Source organism: Rutilus rutilus, assembly GCF_951802725.1.
Source record: "Rutilus rutilus genome assembly, chromosome: 17".
NCBI classification, from domain to species: Eukaryota; Metazoa; Chordata; class Actinopteri; order Cypriniformes; family Leuciscidae; genus Rutilus; species Rutilus rutilus.
The window spans coordinates 12,411,143-12,433,513 of record NC_140230.1 but is presented as its reverse complement, the minus strand read 5'-3'; the positions used below and the strand labels follow the sequence as shown (position 1 = coordinate 12,433,513).

The 22,371-nt window shown below is 37.8% G+C and overlaps 1 protein-coding gene across 2 annotated transcripts in view; it reads left to right on the top strand.

The window, feature by feature from the left end:
* Positions 1-22,371, top strand: part of LOC311306739 (carboxypeptidase Q-like) — a 59,154-nt gene that overhangs the window by 32,087 nt on the left and 4,696 nt on the right. For both annotated transcript variants that reach the window (XM_084435291.1, XM_084435290.1), the window contains exons 5-7: positions 7,255-7,366; positions 10,009-10,100; positions 19,671-19,872. In XM_084435291.1, coding sequence (XP_084291417.1) covers positions 7,255-7,366; positions 10,009-10,100; positions 19,671-19,872 — 406 coding nt within the window. The remainder of the gene's footprint in view (positions 1-7,254; positions 7,367-10,008; positions 10,101-19,670; positions 19,873-22,371) is intronic.

The following is a 22,371-nucleotide window of genomic DNA, read 5'->3' as shown; positions in this document are numbered from 1 at the left end:
TTTAAGTATATCTCGATCAAAAGATTGAGTACACGTGTAATTTTAAGTATATTTCTGAGAAGTACATAAAGTATATTTTTGAGAAGTATATAAAATGTAGACTGTAAGATGCTTTCTTATTTTTAGTTGAAAAGAAGTATATTAATAGAACACTTGAATAAACGTATTATTATTATCGCTGTGTACAAGAGGTTCAGTTCCATGCTTATTTTATTTACACTAGAAGCTATTCCACCCAAAAGCTTGTTACTATATAAACATGAACATTTTAGTTTATAAGACAGTTTGTAATATTATGCTTTAAAATAAGCTACTCAATAAAAAATAGTAGACACAAGTACAAGCCAAGAATACTTAGAATACTTAATTATACTTTTAAGTATATCTCGATCAACAGGTACAGGCCAAATATACTTAGACTTTTCTGTCAGTAGTCAAGTATACTTAAGTGCAATTTGAAGTATATTTCTGAGAAGTACATAAAAAGTAGACTGAAAGTATACTTTCTTTCTTTTTTTGGTTTAAAAGAAGTATACTACACTCTAAAAAATGCTGGGTTGTTTTAACCCAATGTTGGATCAAATATGGACTAACCCAACATTGGGTTAAAAATGCAATTTAAAAATGGACAAACCCAGCCGTTGGGTTACATTTTTAATGTAACCAATGCAATTTGTCCATTTTTTAATTGCATTTTTGTCCATTTTTGATTTTGTCCAAAATGCAATTTGTCCATTTTTAAACTGCATTTTTAACCCAACGTTGGGTTAGTCCATATTTGACCCAACATTGGGTTAAAACAACCCAGCATTTTTTAGAGTGTAATAGCACACTTGAATAAACTTATTTTTCGTAAGGGTCAAGATAAAGTAAGCTCTATTGACAGCAATTTGTGGCATGTTTGAATTGCCACCTAAATGCAAATCATATTTTTGTTAATTCTGCTGCCAGCACAGCCCTGGCTGCTACTAGAAAACACTCAGAACAAAGTCATCAAACCATCCATTTTTTAGACATTTCTTTGATACAAAATGGATTGCTGCGTACTGTTGGCCAGTGTTAGACTTATGTAATATATAAACGAACAATATAGGTGCCTTTTAAATATACTTTTGTGATGCTTATTCAATGCTTTAATCTGCCTAAATTGAAATGAATTATTTTCTCAGTAAATGGTGATTAATGATGATTAATTGTTCATAATTGGAACTGACACCTAAATGCGCATATACACTACTTGTCAAATCTTTGCCTACAAACTTTTGAAACAGAACAATGTACTGTATTTTTGACATAATTAACTCACTTCTTGAGGCAATAGCATTTTGGACATTTCTAGGACCTAGGCATTTCATCTCTGTCTGTCGATTTCTTTTGTTTTGTCCATCATTTCATGATGATTTGAATTACGACAAAAAAGTCAGCACAAGGTTGATGTGCAAATTATTTACTGTGCGTATTGTCTGTTCATTTCACAGCGAGTTCTTCCCCTCACCCGCTTTTAAAGCTTGCTCATTCTCTCACCACACGTTCTTTAAACCACTCTCTGGTTTTGCACTAAACGCTGCACACACAATGATGGAGTTCCAGGAATTGGTGGGGGTGGAGAAAGTGAATGAGGGACAGTTTGTGTAACCTCTGTCTTTCTGTCAGTCTGTCCACAGGCATATTTATGATGACTTTCGTGTTACACAATTCCCTTTCTGTAAACATCCAGGTTCAATAAACTGGGGAATATAAGAACATCTCCTGTAGTTACACAAATGTTTTTAAACTTGAAGTATGTTTTTTCATCAACCAGAAAAACAGGGAGTGTGTCCAAATGAGATGTCCAAATGTAGGTAAAACTAATTTAGGGGTCTGGTTAGAATAAGAGCATTGTTGTTTATGGAAAGCATTTTTGTTGTGGTGGACCAGTCAAACATATATCCACTAGTTTTTTTATTGGTCAATGCAGTCTTTCAGTTTTAACCATAGGTTGATGTTTGTCACAATATGAAACGAGAGAAGCACTTTTAATGTGTTTTACAGCCACATTCCTAAGTATTTAGAAAGAAGAATTCACTTACCAAAAAAACCCCATCGCCCCCTTTAGTTATAAGTTTCAGAAAAGCTAATGGAACTGCATGTGTTTCACTCTTTCTCAGTTTCATACTTACATACAACATAATATATTATAACTTTTATAATAACATTAAGCATTAAAAAAAAATGTCCCGATATGATTTTTTCTTCTTCTTTGGAACATAAAAGAAGATATTTTGAGAAATGTCTAAGGGATTATTGTCCACATAATGGAAGTCATTGGTAACTAGAACTGTTACTAAAATGGTTACCAACATTCTTCAAAATATCTTCTTTTGAGTTCCACCAAAGAAAGTCAAACTCTACAGGTTTGGAACAGCATGAGGGTGAGTAAATTATGAAAGAATTTTTTTTTCTTTTTGGGTAAATGATCTCTTTAATAAACATGATATAATGTTTCATGTATTTGTATAGTTATTGATCCATGATGCATTTTCAGTGTTTAGATTGTGTACAGCACACCCCTTTTCATTACATCACTGCCACAGTGTACCCACATGAAACTTTGCTATGTTAATAGTTCATAGTAATTAGTGTCTTTTATGGTTAAAATTGACCCCAAAACATGTTTGGTCACTTGTATGGATATCATCGCATTATAGGACAAAACAAAGCAAATGGCATTTCATTTAAAGGCATCCTATTATGCGTTTTTTTTTTCAACTTTTAGTTAGTGTGTAATGTTGCTGTTTGAGAAGAAGACAAAATGACTACAAAATTTATTTGAACACTTTGTGGTTGTCAAGCGTATTAGTTTATATACTCGATGGTCCAAATTAAGTGTCAGGCTTCTGAGGCTGGATTCACAAAACATTCTTAAGAATGAAAACTTAAGAATAATTTAAGAATATTTTGTATTCCCAAAAACATTTCTTAAGATTGTACTAAAGACAAAACTTAAGATGAATTTGAATTCCTATAAATAATTTCTTAAAAATGATCATAAATAACCTCTTAAAGTATGCATAACCTTTAAACATTACAGCACAACACTTCATATAGTACATATTACTATCACTAGGGATGTGCTCAAACACTCTGAAGTGTGATCTGTTATGATTATGAATGACTTGACTTTTTTATTTATTTATTTTTTATGAAGTAACATCTCTGCAACAAGAAGTCAAATAGAGATCAGAATTAGTTGAATGAGGGTTGAATATATATTTTTAATATTATATATATATATATATATATATATATGTATATATGTATATATATATTATATTAACCCCTGGTTTCACAGACAAGGTTTAAGCTTTTCTTTTTCTTTTTTCTAGGGCATGTTTATAAAAGCTACTTAAATGTCCTTATTGAACTAAGGCATAATCCTGGCTTAATCTAAGCCCTGTCTGTGAAACCAGGCCTATAATAAATAAACCTTGAGGAACATATCCAAATAATAGAAAAAAGTTAAGAATATTTTAAAGAAATGCTTAAGTATTTTTAAGTTAGAAAAAAAGAAGAAAATAGCAGTTAAGAATAATTGTCTGGTATCATTGCACCTCAGTTGCCTCTTGGTTTGTTATTTTGTATGCAATTCAATGCTGTTCATAGTAACATTTTAAGTGAGACTTTAACTTAATACTGTATGATTTTGTTCCAAATATAAAACTGAAGTTACATTAATTTGATCAGCACAGCATGTGTGTTCATTTTCATTTACACATCTTGATTGTTCAGCTAGTTCTAGGTGTTGGCCCCTGTCTTGTCCAGATTTGCTGCAGAATATTGAATAAGTGTTTCATATGATTCCCTTTGTATAGCGGGCTCATTAGGTTCAACTCATCCTCTCTCTGTGCACTCTCTTTATTTCACTCCCTCATTCATATTTCAGTGCCTCGTAATTAATAGCCTCATCTTGTCAGAGCTCATTAACGGTGACATGATAGTGTTTAATTATGAGGTCAGTCAGCCCTTGCATTCCACCCTGTCACATAGATATTAGGAAGTTAAGTTTAATTTGAAGACAGATCTTCCCTTGTCTCCGTACTCACTACTAAATCTCACATTATTTTTTCCTTTTTTCACAACCTCATGGTGTGTGTTGGGCCAGACGGCATGATTATTGCTAGTCAGTAATGCTGGTTAGTTTGACGTATATTCAAAACCAAAACTGCAATTAGAAAAATATTTTTATTTTCCTTTATGCACAAAAACATGTTTAGGTTAATCCATCAGTTCCATATTTTAGGACCACATCAATTTAGGCCGGTCCTCCTGCCAAACCAGTAATGTATGCAGTACCGGTCTTACTTCAGTCTCCGGTGAAATCTGGTTAATGTTTTGTTTGTTTGCTTTTTATACTTGAAAGAAGTGGAAAATAGCTTCTGTTTGCGATTTGGCTTTGAAGAGGATTACAGAAATTACTAGAAGTTACACAAAGTTTTATGATGATTTGTGCATTGACGTAAAGCTTTCAGACTTTTAGATGTTCTTGATTCTGAGTAAGTGGTGGCATAATGCTGGAAATTATGTCAGTTTTACTTCCACATTTCATGTTCGGGTTACCAATGACTGTTGTCTTACATCAATGTCAAGGGATAAAAAAAAAGTATTGGAATGAGTAAATAAGAATTCTATTCATTATTTACTCAAAATGCATTTATTCATGTCATTGCGTCTAATTTATTCATTATATATATATATATATATATATATATATATATATATATATATATATATATATATGTTGTTATTATTTATACTAACATTCAAATGTTTGAGATTTTTTTTTTTTTTTTTTGGAAAGACCTCTTATTAGAAGTCTCAAAAAGGCTGCATTTATTTGATTAAAAATACAGTAAAAAACTGTTATATTGTGAAATATTATTGCAATTTAAAATTACTGTTTTCCATTTTAATGTAATTTATTCCTGTGATGACTAAGCTGAATTTCCATCATCATTCCTCCAGTCTTCAGTGTCACATGATCCTTCAGAACTCATTCTAATATGCAGATTTGTTGCTCAAGAAACATTTATTATCATTATCAATGTTAAAATCACTAGTGCTACCTAATATTATTTTGGAATACGTGATATATTTGTTTTTTATGATTGCTTGATGAAAAGTACAGCATTTATTTGAAGACATTTCAAAGCTTTGGCAAACAGAAGATTATAAACAAATAATAATAGAAATGTCTCTCTTTTTTTCTACACACAAAGCTATCGTATGACTTCTGTAGACATGAGAAATAGTGCAAAAATCATATTGTCTACTTTAATGGTGCTCTTTGTCCTTTTTGGAGCTTGACAGTTGCCATTATGACCTTTTTTTCTGTATACTCAGGGCTCTATGCTAACATTTTTCTAATAAAAATGTTTTAGGAGCAGTCTAAAATTTAGGAGCACCTACGATCAATAACAGACATTAACTTTCCCATTAAGGGGCTTATTTGCCCCTTTAAATTCATTTCCAGGAGCTTTTTTTTATTTTTTATTATAAGAGCAATTTTTCTAATCTTATTAAATGTCTGCATCATCTATTGTCAATTTCTTTAATTAAAACAGAAATTTAGTTTTTAAATGTTAATTTAAACAAATTCAGTTAGACCAATAAGACTGTTACCAATCAAATGAAATGATCAAAAAATCCATCTTTGCACTGCAAAAGTGGCACAGAAGCTCCATCGGAAGTGGTATTTAGACACATTTACATCAACTGTTTAATGCAGCTCATGGGTAAATAATGTTGTATGAAAGTTTTAAATATAATTTTTAAATTTAGAAATATGTTGCCTAAAAATTTACCTTTAAAAGTTTGATATTTTAAATGGAAACAGTCTATGTAAAGTGTAAATATGAAGTCTTAATGTGTGAATCATTAATTTAATCATTCAAAACGCAATTCATTCAAGAATCACCATTGCTTGGAGATCTGTAACAGTTCTGGTGTGGCTTTGTTTGAACCTATTTAACCATAATCTAACCTAATATGGATCTATTCATGAGAATCGATCGGGTCACTCGCACCGGTGCGCTCAAATATTTTTTCACAGTCGCACGCAGTTATTTTCATTCGCAAATGCGTCCGAAATGGTATCAGTGTAGAGCCCTGATACTGTAAAAGAGCTGCATAAAGATTATTCAAAATGTCTTCAGGATGAAACCGGCAACACCACACGGGTTTGAGATGGCACGGGGATGACAAAATAACGAGCCAATTTGTCTGCTCTTCAATAATTCAGCAGCACTAAAGAACAGTTGGAATTGCTTTCACCTAGACGCTTCCATCTGCGTCCTTCTGGTGTCTTGATCACAAGAGCACAAAGTCTCACAGTAGATGAGATCATTTATTCTCCATTGAACACAAAAGAATGGCCACTACAGAATTTTTTTTGGTAATTTTGCAATGCCTTTGTAATTTTGGCTCGTTGGCTGTTGCTCTGGAGTTCAGCCGTTGAAACTCACAGATGGTTGGCATTGATTAATGTTAGCCTTTTCTCATGCTATTGGGAACTAACCTGTTATGATACTGACAACAAAATGATAATGTCATTTATAGACAAAATCTGTCACAGCATTCAAAAATATATTTGTAGCTGATTGGCTGATGTCCAGGCCACATTTGTATATTTGCCAATGGGATTTTGACAAAATTCTCTGAAAAACCCTCATTTAACTGAGGCGAGTCTCAAAAACAGACTTTGTTTGAGTTTCATTCCCCAAATGTACATGATTTTTAAAAGCATTTATGCTTTTATTGCCATACATTTCCAAGCTCCTTGACCAGCCCATAGAGACTAACTATAGAGAAACGCAATGGGTTGTAAGCTATATTCCTAAAGTTTATGTAGCTCTGCTGAAAGTGAATGTAAACTGGTGGAAGATGCAAAGGGAGATATTTTAGCCAATGTTAGAACTATGGGAGGTGAGGGCAGGATGTTTAGACTTTAAATCTAATTTAGAGCATCAGTCTAAAGTCTTTAACTGTGGCCTGGGTTTGACAAGATCCATTTAGACTGACAGGCAACATCTGGAAAAGTTTGACAGGAAGCTGTTTTTCACTTTACAGTCTATTATGTAAACCCTTTTTATACATGAATAAACAATTGTATAACTATAAAAAATAAAAAATAAACACAAAGAAACGATGCTGAGAAAATGTTATTAAATATTTACTTTACTGTTCATTCGAATGCTTTTTGCTCTGGTTCTCTTTCAGGTGGTGTTGCTCAGTGGTCACCTGGACAGCTGGGACGTGGGTCAGGGCGCTATGGATGATGGAGGTGGAGTCGCCATTTCCTGGGAGGCACTTTCTTTGATCAGAGACTTAGGTGAGACCTGTAAAGATGGTAACATTTGGAGAACTTCTCTCTCTCTCTCTCCGTCACATGACTAAAACCGGGTGTACACTATGATTTATAATAGTCCTTTACGATTGTTGCTTATCAGACTGTAAGAACATGATAATCGCTGTAAGCCATGTCACACTTTAAGATCTCAGTTGTCATTAATGTCAGAAAAAACTCGGACGCACGAAAGAGAACTTGTCCAGAGTTTTACATCATCAATCAATGACACGTTCGGTGATGTGAGCTGCGTTACACGCGGGATTGAAATGGTGGCTACAAAGAAATCTCTTTTGTTACTTTTGGTCATGGCTTGTCTTTAAAAACGAAGACAATTTGACGGTCGTCGTAGGAGAAGTCACACTTGTGAGTCAAATCTTCTGACACTGCCAGAATTTCATCTGAGGTCAAATTTAATCGCAACAGTCATTAATCGTCTGTCTGTGAACATGTTAAACTAATGATCAAAGACTAATGATCAAAATTTGTCTCAGACGGTCAAATCGTGGCCAAAATCGCACAGTGTGCACCTGACTTAAGTGCCAGTGACTTTGATATACACGTGAGAAACATTCTAAGCATTTTTATTATCTTTAAAAAAAAAAAATATTAGTAATGTTTTTAAATTTGTTGTATTTAAAGTCGGCATGTAAAGGAAGTTGTGATAGTCTTTTCTTCCCTATTGTGACTTACACAATCTATCTATCTATCTATCTATCTATCTATCTATCTATCTATCTATCTATCTATCTATCTATCTATCTATCTATCTATCTATCTATCTACACAAATATATTTGTATAGTTGTTTTATATTTTATTGATATAGTTTAGATCCCTTAACTCCTAACCCCATGCCTACTCATAACCACTTTTATAGACTATAAAAAGAATATATAAAATGTAATGAGAGGAAAATGGTACATTGACCATTTTAGTTACAATATACCATTAAATATATATATTTCTGAGCCGCTAATCCCACTCTTAACTCTAAATCTGATCCCAACTAATTTCTTAAAAATATCTACAGTGTAAAGAAAAACTTAAGAAACAGGTAAGTGTAATCACAATAATTCATTCAGTTTATTTTTATTACAACGCACTTACGTCACGCTTCACAACATGCTGACGTTTACAGCGTACTGACAGATGGTCTGAAGCAATGGATCATAGTTAACAGCATTTTTGGTGTAATTTATAGTCATTTTTTGAGGCACAGCATATTTATAAAAAAATGCCTTTTGTATACAATGGCAAATGAAATAATAGTAGTGATTAAACAATTACAACAGTGTAACATAAAAACAATGCAACACAATTAATTAATTTAATAAATTCAGTATTAAAATAAGATGAAATATTTTTTTTTTACAGCTGTAAAGTTTCTGCTACATAAATAATTAGATTAAATGCTGTCAATATGTCAGTATATTAAATTTAAGTATCTATGTATATGTACTTTATGTAAAATACATACAAATACTTGTGAGATCATGTCAAAATAACAGGTAAGAACAAATGTATCCAGGTCTAAAAATATATGTTATGCATAATGCCACTGTATAAAACCATGTCATATTTCTGCTAAAAATTAGCCATGAATTATCAATAAAAATGCTTTGTGTTAGATGCATGTGTTTCAATTTGCATTTAAAAAAAACCATTATAATTATTAATTTTTTATTATTATTATTGTTTTAATTACTATTTAAAGTAATTGTTAATGTTTTGGTTTTGCAGGCATCTGCAGCAACTGTAGAAGTAGTGCAGTGTATAGAGAATATTCCATTATAATGGAGATTATTAAAATTCTTGCTGAGTGTCAGTATGTAATGCATTGTGGGTCTCTTGGCCCCTCTCCTCTCTATTGTTGCTTTATTGCACAGGCAATACCGAAGGTTGTGCTCATTTGTATTTAAGATCTTTCTCTTGGCAAGGGATCGTCCACAAACACTGGCAAAATAAAGCTATAATGGTGCACAATAATAACCACAGACAACATGATTAATTTCAGTGCTGGTAGAGTAAGCATTCTCTACAACATTTTAAATGTTCAACAACTTTCAGTTCATTGAGTCCTTGGCTCTATTTTTTTTACTATGTAAGCTTTTATTATTGCAACAGTGTAAACTATTTACTCAGGATCCATAAATCTACTCGTATTAGCATGTTTTTGAATATTATGTTTTCTTGGACGCATCCTCTGATGTGCCATTTGACTTGGACACAGTGACCAGTTTTCATGTATACCTTGCAGTTCAGGAGATGGACAGTTCTCCCACCTGGATCATTGAGAAAGCCCAACACAATTAAGCCCAAAATATCTCTCACAGATTCCACTCTGCTGGAAGTACAGACAAGTTATCAAGTGCCTGGATCATCAAGCACTGTCTTCCCAGAATAATCAGCAGGAAGTCTCTGATGTGTGAACCTGACCTTACAAATGCACTTTTATTTTAAAATTAATTGTAATATTCTCCTGTCCTTTTCTGCTTATGATCAGATTGATGAAAGCCACTAACCTTGATCTCAGCCGGTGAGGCAATATAACAGTGTCTGCATTATGAAAATGTATTCTGAAATTTTACTAGGTTGGCTCATACTGTCTATTGCTTGGGTCCCCAGGGCTGCGTCCTAAAAGAACACTGAGGACGGTGCTGTGGTCCGCAGAGGAGCCAGGCGGGGTGGGAGCTGCTCAGTACTTCCAACAGCACAAAGTACACTTCCCTATCACACTAAAACTATTGTGTTCGTGTATGGGTGATTTAAAACAAGGTTGTTAAACATAGCCCTGGAATGATTTGAGGGGAAAAAATATATAAATATATAATATAAAATGATAAAGTATAACTATGTTAAGTTCAATTGTATTTAATAACTTTGGATACAGAAACACTAGTACTTGTAGTAATATGGATGATCAGTTGACGTCATTTCTACAGGTTCTGATAGGTTAACAGTACAGATCATTTTATCAGCATCCGAACATGGTGGGCTGTTCTTTACGCAAATGAGATTACTTAAAAACATTATTTTGGACACACTCTGACACACTTTTATACGTAAGAAATGGTCACAGGTGAGGGTCACGTAAGGGTCACAAGTGAGTCATAAATTCCGGAAGGACTCTTTACATCTGGGACACTATTGAACTCTCCTGGAGACTATTCCTTTGGGATGGTTACATGCCTCTAAAAATAATAAATAACCCCTGCAAGCACAATTAGATTAAACATAGGCAATAACCTTTCCCTTCAAAGCTGAGTTTTGTCAGGACTTCAATGCAACATGAAAACTACATCCACACAGAGCACATATAGTGACCAATGGTGCTGTACATCTTATAAAGAATTAAACATGCTAGGTCACTACAAATGCTAAAGACACAGTTGTGAATAAAGTTTGAACTGACAATTCTCTTTCTACAAAATATGATTTGGTTAATTTGGTTTTTAAATTAATTAATTAAGTACAAAACAAGCACATATTTAATCTCTGGAAGTCATGCTAAATGAGTAAACACTGTTACTGAATTCCTGACATGGGTCAGACCCTTAGTCACATTAGCCGCTTTCCGACCAAGTAGTTACAGGAACTGTCCACTTCTAAACAGTTCTATGAGCTACTCTCCCCCAAACTCGGTTTTGCTGTTTGCGTTCGCACTGGCCAAGTGGCCATAGGAACTGGTAGGAGGGGTAAGGGAGTGACGCAAGCACGACGGACCTTTATTTTGACGGCACTGAGAACGCCAGAGCAAACAATCCTTGCATTCTCTGTGTTCATTAGTTAGCGATCTGTCTAACAGTGCTGTTTAATATGTTATTAGATAGAATTGTTATAGAAAGTACACAGTATATGAAAAAAAAAAGTTATTAGCCTATGCCGTGTGGTTGATGTCCAGTGTTGCTAGCTGAGCAGAAATACATAATCATGTTTGACTTGGTCCCCTCAAAGTTGCGTTGGATTTTCTCTTCAGCATAAAGGTTTAGAGGCCCATCTATCGCTGTTTTCCATGTTTGTATCTAGTTTCTGGAGTAAATATATAGGCTATAATCTGTGTGTTTACATATAGATGTTTTAAAAATGGCAGGTGCTGGTATTTTGCGTGCGTTCGGTCATCAGCGTACACTAGAGATGCGCGGATGGGCTATTATTTCATCCGCACCCGCATCACAAAACTCACCATCCGTCCGCCATCCATCCGCACCAACGTTTTTGACCAATTTTCAAAACCGCACCTGCCCGCCATCCGCTGATTGGTGTATACATATATTTTTTATTTGATTGGTTCAACCGCCCGCCACCCGCCCGAATTTAATTTAAATATTATTTTTCGTCACGTCATCCGCCCAATCCGCGGTTTATCCGCGGAGTCCACGGCTGTGACCGCCAACCGCGCATCTCTAGCGTACACTAACATCACGGGTAGTTCCTATAGTGCTAGTTTAGACCCTACTCTGAAGTAGGAGCTAAATTAGTTCCTCCAAATGGAGTTCCTAGAACTAAAGTCGTTCCTAGTCGGCGTGTTCGCACCGCAGGAACATACGGGTACTTTAGCCAATAGTTCTAGGAACTGTGAAAAGGTTCCTCCGGTCGGAAAGCGGCTATAGAATAGGTACGCTGGTTTTAAGAAAACTATTATTTCCAAAAACAAGAAGATGGATTGCAAATCTATCCCTTCACAACTTACAGCTGTAAAACCCCGAGGAGGGAACGGAGTCGTACGTCAGAGGTGAGCTGACGATATGGGGATCTCACTTGAGAGACCAATCCACTTCGAGTGTAAACTAAATGAGCCAATGCACATTGGCATGCGATTATTTGCAACAGTTGCTCTGCCTTGCAGCGCGAGCATATAATGAGCAGAAGGTGCGTCGCATCTTTGTTTTTCTGCTGAGGAGCTGGACTTTGTGACTCGGCCGTACAGCGGAGACTCAGCAACCTTGGCGACAGGACGTACGTCTCCGTTCCCTCCTCTGGGAACGAGGGTTACCATACATAACCGAGACATTCCCCTTCGTCAGTCAGAGGTGATCTGACAATATGGGGATATCTACCAACACACCACTGCTGCTGGCCCGTCCAGCGCTCCTCTTGAGTGTCCTGGCCTGACCGCAGTGTTGGGCAGAAAGTAGGAGCAGAGAAGGTCGGTCACTGCTGTTCCTCAAGACCCACTCAGTGTGACTTATTGGATAACGCTTGGAAAGCGTGCCCTGGAGAATGGGGCGCTGCGGAAGCCACACCCTACCCGGAGGGATTTACTGTGGCGGTTACACATATGGACTAGCCAAGCAGGGTAGTGCAGTGCAACATATGGCAGTCTCTGGGGTGGTTCCACCCTAGTTCTAGAGGGGAAAGAACACCAGTAGAGACGACAGAGCAGACTCTGTCGAGGGAAAGACACGGGCTCGTCCGCAGAGGAGCTGGACCGTGGAAGAATACATATGGGGTCTTCGCAGGGACCACTACATATGGACACCCAGCCTAACACAGGTTCCACAATGCATACGAGTGTAGGTTTGGCGTCATACGCCCCGCAACGTCTGACTGCCGCAGGGGTGATGGAAGAACTCAACAGGATTAGCCATTTCTGGGGAACACTACTGGAACAGAATAGACGCACGTATCTGGCCCAGCGGCCGGGAGTGGCGTTGCAAGCCAACACTAAGAACGGGTCCTTCGCGCTACTGGCCACTGGAGGCAAGTACACGGGAAGATACCGGCTCTACGCGAAGGCTATAGAATCTAGCGAACGTGTTGGGTGTCGCCCAGCCCACATCTCTACATATATCGACGCAACGGTTGCAGTGCTGTCCGTACGGACCAGTACATTCTTGCCATGTAGCGGCCCCTTGAGGTGGCCCAGTCGAGGCAAGCAGCGATTGGCACATCAGCCAATGCAGTTGGGGCCCCGTCCACAGACCCGAGACTGCATGCCCATTGTACGTGGCCCCCCAGCCGGTGGCAGAGACATCCGGTACGTGCCGCTCTGCCACGCCCATCTCGGGACTCGGCCGTGAAGCCAGTGCTGAAGTGGTCACATATGAAGCAAGCCAAGCAGCGTTACTGCGGCTGCGGCTGCCATATGCCCCAGGAGCCTCTGAAAGAATTTCAGTGGAACCGCTGTTCTGCTCTTGAACGAATTCAGGCAGTCAAACACCGACTGGACGCACTCCTCTGAGTCGCGCTGTCTGGTTGACCGAGTCTAACTCCATACCAAGAAAAGAGATCCTCTGCACCGAGGTGAGTTTGCTCTTTTCCCAGTTGACCCGAAGGCCCAACAGGCTGAGGTGGCTGAGCACCATGTCCCTGTGTTCGCACAACTGATCCGGAATCAGAATCAGCCAGTCGTCGAGATAGTTGAGAATGCGAACGCCTTGTTCTCAGAGTGGAACAATGCCTGCTATCTCTGTGACCTTCATAAAGACGCAAGGATAGGGACAGCCCGAAGGGCAGGACTTTGTACTGGTATGCCCATCCCTTGAACACAAAGCGCAGAAACGGTCTGTATCGAGGGGGAATCGAGACATGAAAGTACGCGTCCTTCATGTTGATTGCTGCAATCCAACCTCGGGGACTGATGCATTCGAAACTTTGAACTTTGGCGATGTCTCGCACCTCTGCCAAGTTTAGCCATGGGGCGCTTCTGGACCACCAGGTTGGACATCGTCTGACTGAGGGGCAGCGCTGTGACTTAAACCACGGTCAATCACTATGCGCAGCTCAACCCCGACTCAAAACCACCCTCGTGCATTGAGTGTTTTGGCCTTCCACAGACTTTAGGGTGGCCATCACATGCAGGGAAGAGGCGGTCTGCAGTTAGCAGAGCCGCCCCACCACCAAGGGTAGTGAGAGAGGAAAAACTTTTTCTGCAGATTTTGCCATGTTTGGCTTGCCATATCAGTGGCAATATGCTTCCATACTGCCAAAGTTTTTCACACACATCCGGGCAGGCACGGGGGCGGGGCAAGGCGATTACGCGCCGCACTCTGAACCCAGAGTAGCCTGGGAAAGTATGGCTGTCAAGTCTGAATCTGATTCAGCATGAGCTCACACACCATTATAGTGGGAACTCAGCATCATCTTCATTTCCAGAGCGTAACAGCCCTCTCTCCGATGCAGTGATCGACATCTGATCCTCCCCTGGAGCCCCGAATTAAATGCTTGGTCCCTCATGAGAAGGACCAGTAATCCCATCCGGAAGCTGCCAGGCATGCGAGACATTGAACATGGCCGTCAAACTCGATGGCACACAGCATGCTGAGCGCTCAAGCCTTTATGAGAAAGGCAAGACAAACAATGTGCCGATGTGGTCATGCTCTCATAAACCACCCACGAATGCAGTCTCAGCATGTTTGCGATGTGCTAGAGGAGTGGGGGGCCCGAGGAGGTGGTCTCGTCGAGGAACGCTCACTGTAATCCTCAGATCACCAGTGCTATTAGCCAAAGTAGCCCTTTTCTGGTGACAAAGGGCAAATAGGCAAAGGGACTCCACCTCGTTTGAGGCACTTGAGTCTAGACCACGCATCTAGAGCGCCGGATGACGCGCGATGGGTTGCTGTGACAACCTGTCAGCCGGCAGCTCGACGGCACACGCCACGCTGAGCGGCTCAAGCCTTTACGGGAAAGGGGAGACGAACAACGTGCCGACATGGTCATGCTCTCATGTGAGAACATGAACCACCCACGATTGCAGTCTCAACATGCTCAAGCCCAGGCATGTGAAACAGTGATCGTGGCCGTCAAATGAGGACAGGAAACGACCACATCCAGAAAAACATGGTTTGAATGACATCTTGAAAAAGACGCAGTGTCAAACCATGTGTGCTCTTTCAGGAAATGGCTCTCTCTGGTGCTGAAGCACCCAGGGATGGCCGTGGCTACACAAACAGGACGATAGTGTAAGCCTGATGTGAGCACTCACATTCTCATTGAAGGCGCAACATTCTGAGCTGTGAAAACAGCTGTTTTGCCGGCTCTCTGTGAGATCGCGGCCAGCGCTGTAACACCAACACCAGTTTGAAGAGTCTCCTGAAGAAGCAGACTTGTTTTTTTAAGTTAAAACACTCTCAGATTAGACTGCAGAGCAGGAACAGCATTCACCGTCTGGCTCCGAAGCGAAAGACAAAGATGCGACGCACCTGCTGGTCATTATATGCTAGTGCTGCGAGGCAGTGCTGCTGTTGCAAATCATCGCATGCCAATGTGCATTGGCTCATTTAGTTTACACTCGAAGTGGATTGGTCTCTCAAGCGAGATCCCCATATCACCTCTGGCATACGTAGAGAGTGACTGACGAAGGGGAACTGCTAATTTAGTAACGTGAAAATATTATGGATATTTAATATTAATAAATAGATGATTTTCCCATGTTTGCATTGATTATGATGCATTGCATTGCTGTGATGCATTAATATAGATTTAATCCTGACAGTTTATTTTCCTTTTTTATGGCCGAGTTTGTGATAATGTTCAGTTTCAGATGGATTATATAGTTAGTTATCTTACCAAGAGCTGTAGGTAGTTAAAATACATTTCTTGTCAGTGTAGTTGTTTGAAAAATATTCACTAATTACCAATTTAATATGTGTGTCAGTGACGTGACACTAATTTTATTTGCTCATCTCATTAATATATTCAAAAAGACATTCGACATTCAAAATGCAATTCATACATATATTCTGACATTTATGTAAAAAATGTCTGGGTGACACAACTGTCCTGATAAAATAATGAAGAAATAAAGCCAGAAAAAAAAACAGAAAAAAAAAAACAGGAACTTATGTCATACAGAGAAACACTTGTGACACTGTGTCAAGGTCTTAAAGTCTTTCAAAATATCAAATAATTTGCGGAGAAGTTCAGGCTATAAAATGCCATGAGGTGCAAATCCCCCAAATCTAATGATGTTCATGCATTAATAAGTTCATGATTTGTAGTAAAAATAATAATAATAATAATAAGCATTAATATGTAGTTACTTTATACTTAATGGTTACATTATTAGTTTGATTAAATTGAAACTTTTCTCTCAAAACTTTCAAAACCATATGAAACCAACATGAATACAAAGAATACAGTTATTTTCTAAGATTTCTAAGAATTTTCTCTTCTTATTTATTGTTGGCACTCTTATGTAATTCACTCTTATACGGTATATGTAATATCTGGTGAATGTAATTAGTAAATCCCATATCTATATTTACCAAAATATTAGTTATTAAAGCATCATGAAGTGACCTTGTTCTAGAATGTGATACAGATCACCTGAGTTGTCTATACTAACAATATGGCATGTTCTATGTATTTTGAAAAACAGTTTTAAATGTAGGTTTATAGTCCTGGTCAGAAATATTGGCACATTTGGAAAATATGAACAAAGAAGCCTGTTAAAATAAATCTGCATTGTTAATCCTTTTGACCTTCTTTCAAAATATTCACAAAAATCTAACATTTTATTGATGTAAAACAATTTTAAATGGGGGAAAATAAATGGGGCAAAATCATTATGAAATAAATGTCTTTCTCTAATACACATTGGCCACAATTAATGACTCCCTTTTATTCAATACTTTTTGCAACCTCATTTTACCAAGGTGACAGCTCTGAGTCTTCTCCTTTAATGCCTGATGAGTTTGGAGAACACCTGACAAGAGATCAGAGACTATTCCTCCATGCAGAATCTCTCCAGATCCTTCAGATTCCCAAAACCATGCTGATATACTCTCCTCTTTAGTTTTCTATAGGATTCTGGTCAGGGGACTGGAATGGCCATGGCAGAACCATAGACTGTAAAAACATATGGACGTAGTGTCCGTGACGTCACCCGTAGGTTTCTGAAGACCGTTTTTGAAGCCTAAAGTGGGCGTGGCCGACCGTCGCCATCTTGGCAGCGCGTCACTCCCGAATTTATTTATTTTTACAGTCAGACAATGTAACGTGACGGCTAAAAGACAGCAGACAAACGGCTAATGATGACTAATGACCACAGCAGCGGGAATCCACCCGTCACTCTAAAGTGGACACCCTTAATTATGCAGAAATTTTAAGGCTTAATATAATTTAAACGGATGAGTTATAAAAGAAAATTCACCCCCCTCACAGTTGTCATGAAGGGAAAAATAAGCTATATAGACCAAAGCCACTTTTTGCACCAGGCTGTAAACATGTTTTTTTCTGCTGTAAAGTTGGGCATTTTAACATGGGGGAGATACAGATTTGACTCACTTCTGCATCCAGCCTCAAGCGGCCAGTCGATGAATTGCCGTTGAATTCACTTCCGTGTTGGTTTCAAGAGAGAGACAGGGAGGTTGCCGCTTGGGCAGAACCTCAATTTTGTGCTCAGTGACCCATTTTTGTATGGATTTTGATATTTGTTTTGGCTTATTGTCCAACCATGGCCCATTTGAAGATTTCTAATAGAAACAGTCAGGTTTTGATTTTTCATCTGTTGGTATTTGATAGAATCCATGATGCCACATATCTGAACTAGAAGTTCAGGGCCTCCAGCAGAAAAATAGGCCCACAACATAAAAAATCCAGCAGTATATTTAATCATATACATGGGGGGTACTTTTTTTATCCCTGTGTGCACCAAACCCAACTTGAGTGTTTGCTGCCAAAAAGCTCTTTTTTGTTTTTGTTTTATCTGACCATAGAACCCAGTCCTGTTTGAAGTTCAAGTAGTGTCTGAAAACTGAATATGCTAAAGTTTGTTTTTAGATGAGAGCAGAGGATTTTTCTTGAAATTCTCCCGAACAACTTGTGGTGTGTGGTGTGTAACAGGTGCTGTTATTTTTTATTTGCTGTTTTGAGGCTTTCTGACCCCAAGACTATTTTCTGCAATTCTCCAGCTATGATCCTTGGAGAGTCTTTGGCCACTCAAACATGTGTCCTCTTCCATGCAGATTCATAACATTTTCTGTTGATTGGAACTTCTTAATTATAGCCCGGATGGTGGAAATGGGAATTTTCAATGCTTAAGCTATTTTCTTGCCACTTTCAGCACATCAGAACTATATTCTTTTGTTTTACCTATTGTGATGGATGATGGCCTTTGTGTTTCCTCATATTTATACTCATATGAAACAGGAAGTCATGGCTGGTTAACTTTATGTTACTTTATGTTTTATGTTTGTGTTCCTAGTCACCCTGTTGTACTAAATATTGTAAATATGAAGGGGAATATACTTCAGATATATTTCTCTCATAGAAATTTTAGTGGTACCAATAATTGTGGGCAATGTGTATTAAAGAAAACCATTTATTTTTAATTAGTTTTTACTTAAATGAAAGGTTAGGTTTTATGTGATTTAAAAAAAATATATATATCAAAAGGATAAACAGTGCAGATTTATTTTCACAGCCTTCTTTGATCGTATTTACCATGGGTGCCAATAATTCTGATCACGACTGTATCAGTTAAGCACAGAACTTTTAAGAAATTTAATGTAGGACATTTTTCTCTGTTCATTATGTGAGTACTCTTTTGTCCTTGAGAGCACTTTTGAAATCTTCCATCAGTATCTCTTATCCTGAAAGTACACAGTACCGTCACAATTAGTTCTGTTTATAATTATTTAAATAGCCTATTTTACTGTGTTGGATTATGGCATCTGACAAAAAGGTTTTTACCAGGTCTGTGTGGTGTCTGTTTTAATGCTGAAAGTACTCTCAGAATTGATCCTAATTTTAGCTGGAGGAGCAAATTGGCTGAAATTTCTGTCAATAATGTTTTACTTGGACTCTTCTGGTTTTGGAGCAACAGTGCAATAAACCATATTTGTCAGGTCTGTGTGTTGTTAAAGTGATACTTAATGATATGGAACAATTTAGCCAGCATCTGGACATAAAACTCTATTGTATCTGCGCACTGCCATGGGATTTCGTTTTTACTTTATGAGGTTGGACTCTGATCATAGAGCGGTGGTTTCAGCCCAAGCAGGATTCAAATGCTGTGTTTTGGCTTCTGACCCAACTTTTTACTGTATTGCATCCAATTATGTAGATATTTGGTAGAGCTTTCTATGACGTGGACTGGCAATTCACTGCTGAGAATGAAACAAACCTTCATCCTTTTAGTAGAAAAAAAATTGTGGCAGATACAAGAAACCAGATTAACAAAAATCATTCTGTGCTACTTTATATTGGGTTGATTATAAAACATAATATAATACATATTGTACAATATGATATTATTTTAAATAATATTTTTTTAAATATTCTCCAGCTTTAGCTTTCCCTAAAATTGTATATTACATTCTGGCTTTGTTGTCACTTTTCCTAAGGCAAACATCTCAAACTTTGACCTGGTTATGGAGTCTGATCTGGGCACCTTCAGCCCTCTGGGACTGCAATTCACTGGCAGTGACAAAGCTCGGGCAATCATGAAGGAGGTGATGAAACTTTTGGCTGCCATCAATGTCACGTCGCTTGAAGAACACGGAGAGGGAACAGATATTAACATGTGGATGAAGGCTGGGGTTCCAGGTCAGTTTCATCTAGAGCAGAATTCAGTCTTGTTTCTTGCCTTGTGATTGGTTACAATTAGCAAAGTAAAACAGCATTACTAGAAAGACAGTTACCAAAATATGAAAATTCAGTTACTCTTTATTTTGATGGTCCTCTTTAGACATTCTGTTGACTAAGTAACATTGAACCTACAGGTCAACTAACTCTCACTAGAGTTTTAGTAGACTGTTAAGGGTAGGGTTAGGGTTAGTAGAATAAGTTGCTTCTGTATGTACTTGCAAAGTTACTTATAGTCAGTTGAATGTCTGTTGGGGGAGAATCAAAATAAATAGTTAGCAGATATTAAGCAGACAGTCTACTAATACTTTAATGTGAGTTAGCTGACATGTAGGTGCAACAACAAAACAAAGGGCCCTATTTTAACGATCTGAAACGCAAGTATCAAGCGCGAAACGCAAGTAACTTTGTCTTGGGCGCTGTTGCTATTATACCGATGGGATAAATGACTCTTGCGCCCGACGCAAATCAAAAATGGGTTGGTCTGAAGTAGCTTCATTATTCATAGGTGTGGTTTTGGCATAACGTGAATTAAACCAATCAGAGCGACATCTCACATTCCCTTTAAGAGCAGGCACGCTTGTTCCATGGCGGATTGCTATTATAATGGCGGATTTGCCAGGCGCACGCCAGGAGCGGTTCAAAGCCGAGGAGACCAACGTTCTCATCAGGGCCGTAAAAGACAGAGAAGTGACATTGGGGATGGGAGAAACCCACCCAAATTAGCTTCGGTTAAACAGGCGTATTATAATTTGGGTAAATGTGTAAGCTAGATTTATGCCTATTTTTTCACATCTTCATGGACACAACAATGATTTCCCTCATGTGTTAATATTTTTCCTCGTAATAATGTATGGTTTTCTAAAAATGAGAACTGCTGCGTCTGTGTGTAGATGAGATAAGCAAAGTGTATGCGCATTGTGCACACGCTACATTGATTATGGCCAATTATGCGCCCTTAAAATAGCATGAATAACATGCGCAACGCGCCATTTAGACTAGGTTTTTCCTGGTCAGTGGCAGAATTGTTTTCTAAACGTGCAAAATAGCACCAGGGAACGTTTGCGCCGGAACACGCCTCCTCTTTGCGCTGAACCGCCCCCAGGAGCGCAAGTTCATTCCCTAGTTTACCAACATGTGTCTGTGGAGGGAAAAGTCCGCTGTGCGCGGGTGCAAAATAGGAATGATACATGCGTCGGTGTACAAAGTAAATTGCGCTGGGTGCAAGATAGGGCCCAAAATGTCTATAGGGACAATCAAAAAAAGGTGTTACCGAAAATTCTTATGTCATTCCAAATCTCTATTTCTTTTGTATTTCTTTATTATGTGAACACAAAGGAAGATATTTAGAAAAATGCCATTTTGGACCCTTTTAACTTTCATTAAATGGACTAAAACAGTTGAAATATTCATCAAAATTCCTTCTTTTTATATATTTCTTGAGTAGCAAATCAGCATATTAGAATGATTTCTGAAGGATCATACTGAAGACTGGAGAAATGGCTGCTAAAAATGACATATAAACCAGTTATTTTAAATTGCAATATTTCACAATGAAACAATTACGTGCAATTACGTCTTGGTGAGCATTTAAAATATCTTACTGACCCCAAAAATTTGAACAGCTTTTTTTTTCCCATCTGAAATATGAGTGGAAACAGTGGATTAGCAAATAGGATATATGAATATTTTGTGCCTTTTTATATTTGCTTGTATTATAATCATTTATGAACAATGTTCACATTTTGTAATTGTATTCAAGTTTTTAATTTGTATTCAAGTTAAGAAGCCACTCACTTAAAAGGTTTAAACCAGTCATGGTTTGACACATTGTTTGTATTGTTTTTTTGTATGTTTTTCTTTTCATTTACAATCTTCAACTTTTCTACCTCCCTCATACAAACTGCAAGGGACGTCAGCAGTCTAATGACTTGAAAGAACTGCATTAATTGTTTGAGTTCAGCCAATGATCTGTGAAATTAGCTCTGAAAAGCCTAGAATTCTTGGCAGAAGTGAAATACAGTGAGCTCTCATAGTTAACCCTCAGGAGCAGATTTGGAGAGGTGCAATGTACTGTATCATTTAATATTTTCATACTCAGAAAACATGCAGCTCTAGCTTTTTATGACTATTGATCTTTTTTTATTGCTATAAAAATAACAAACCGTGACAATATCTTTGATATTTCCAAAAGTAAAATATGTTTGTAGCATTAGATGTGACTTCTCTACCTTTCTGGCGTAACATAATATGTTTGCAGAGATTTAGGAATGTTCAGTTCACATACTCGTTTCTCCGAAAAGCAATGCTACAGCCAGTTATTCTATTTTGAACTGTCTGTTCCATGTTGGAATGTCTGTTTTTGTTTTGGTCTGTGTGATCCCGCCCACTGCCAATTTAATATTGTTTTGACACTCTGGGTTGCCAGTTAAAGGAAAACAGTGTACTGCAGCCATGGAC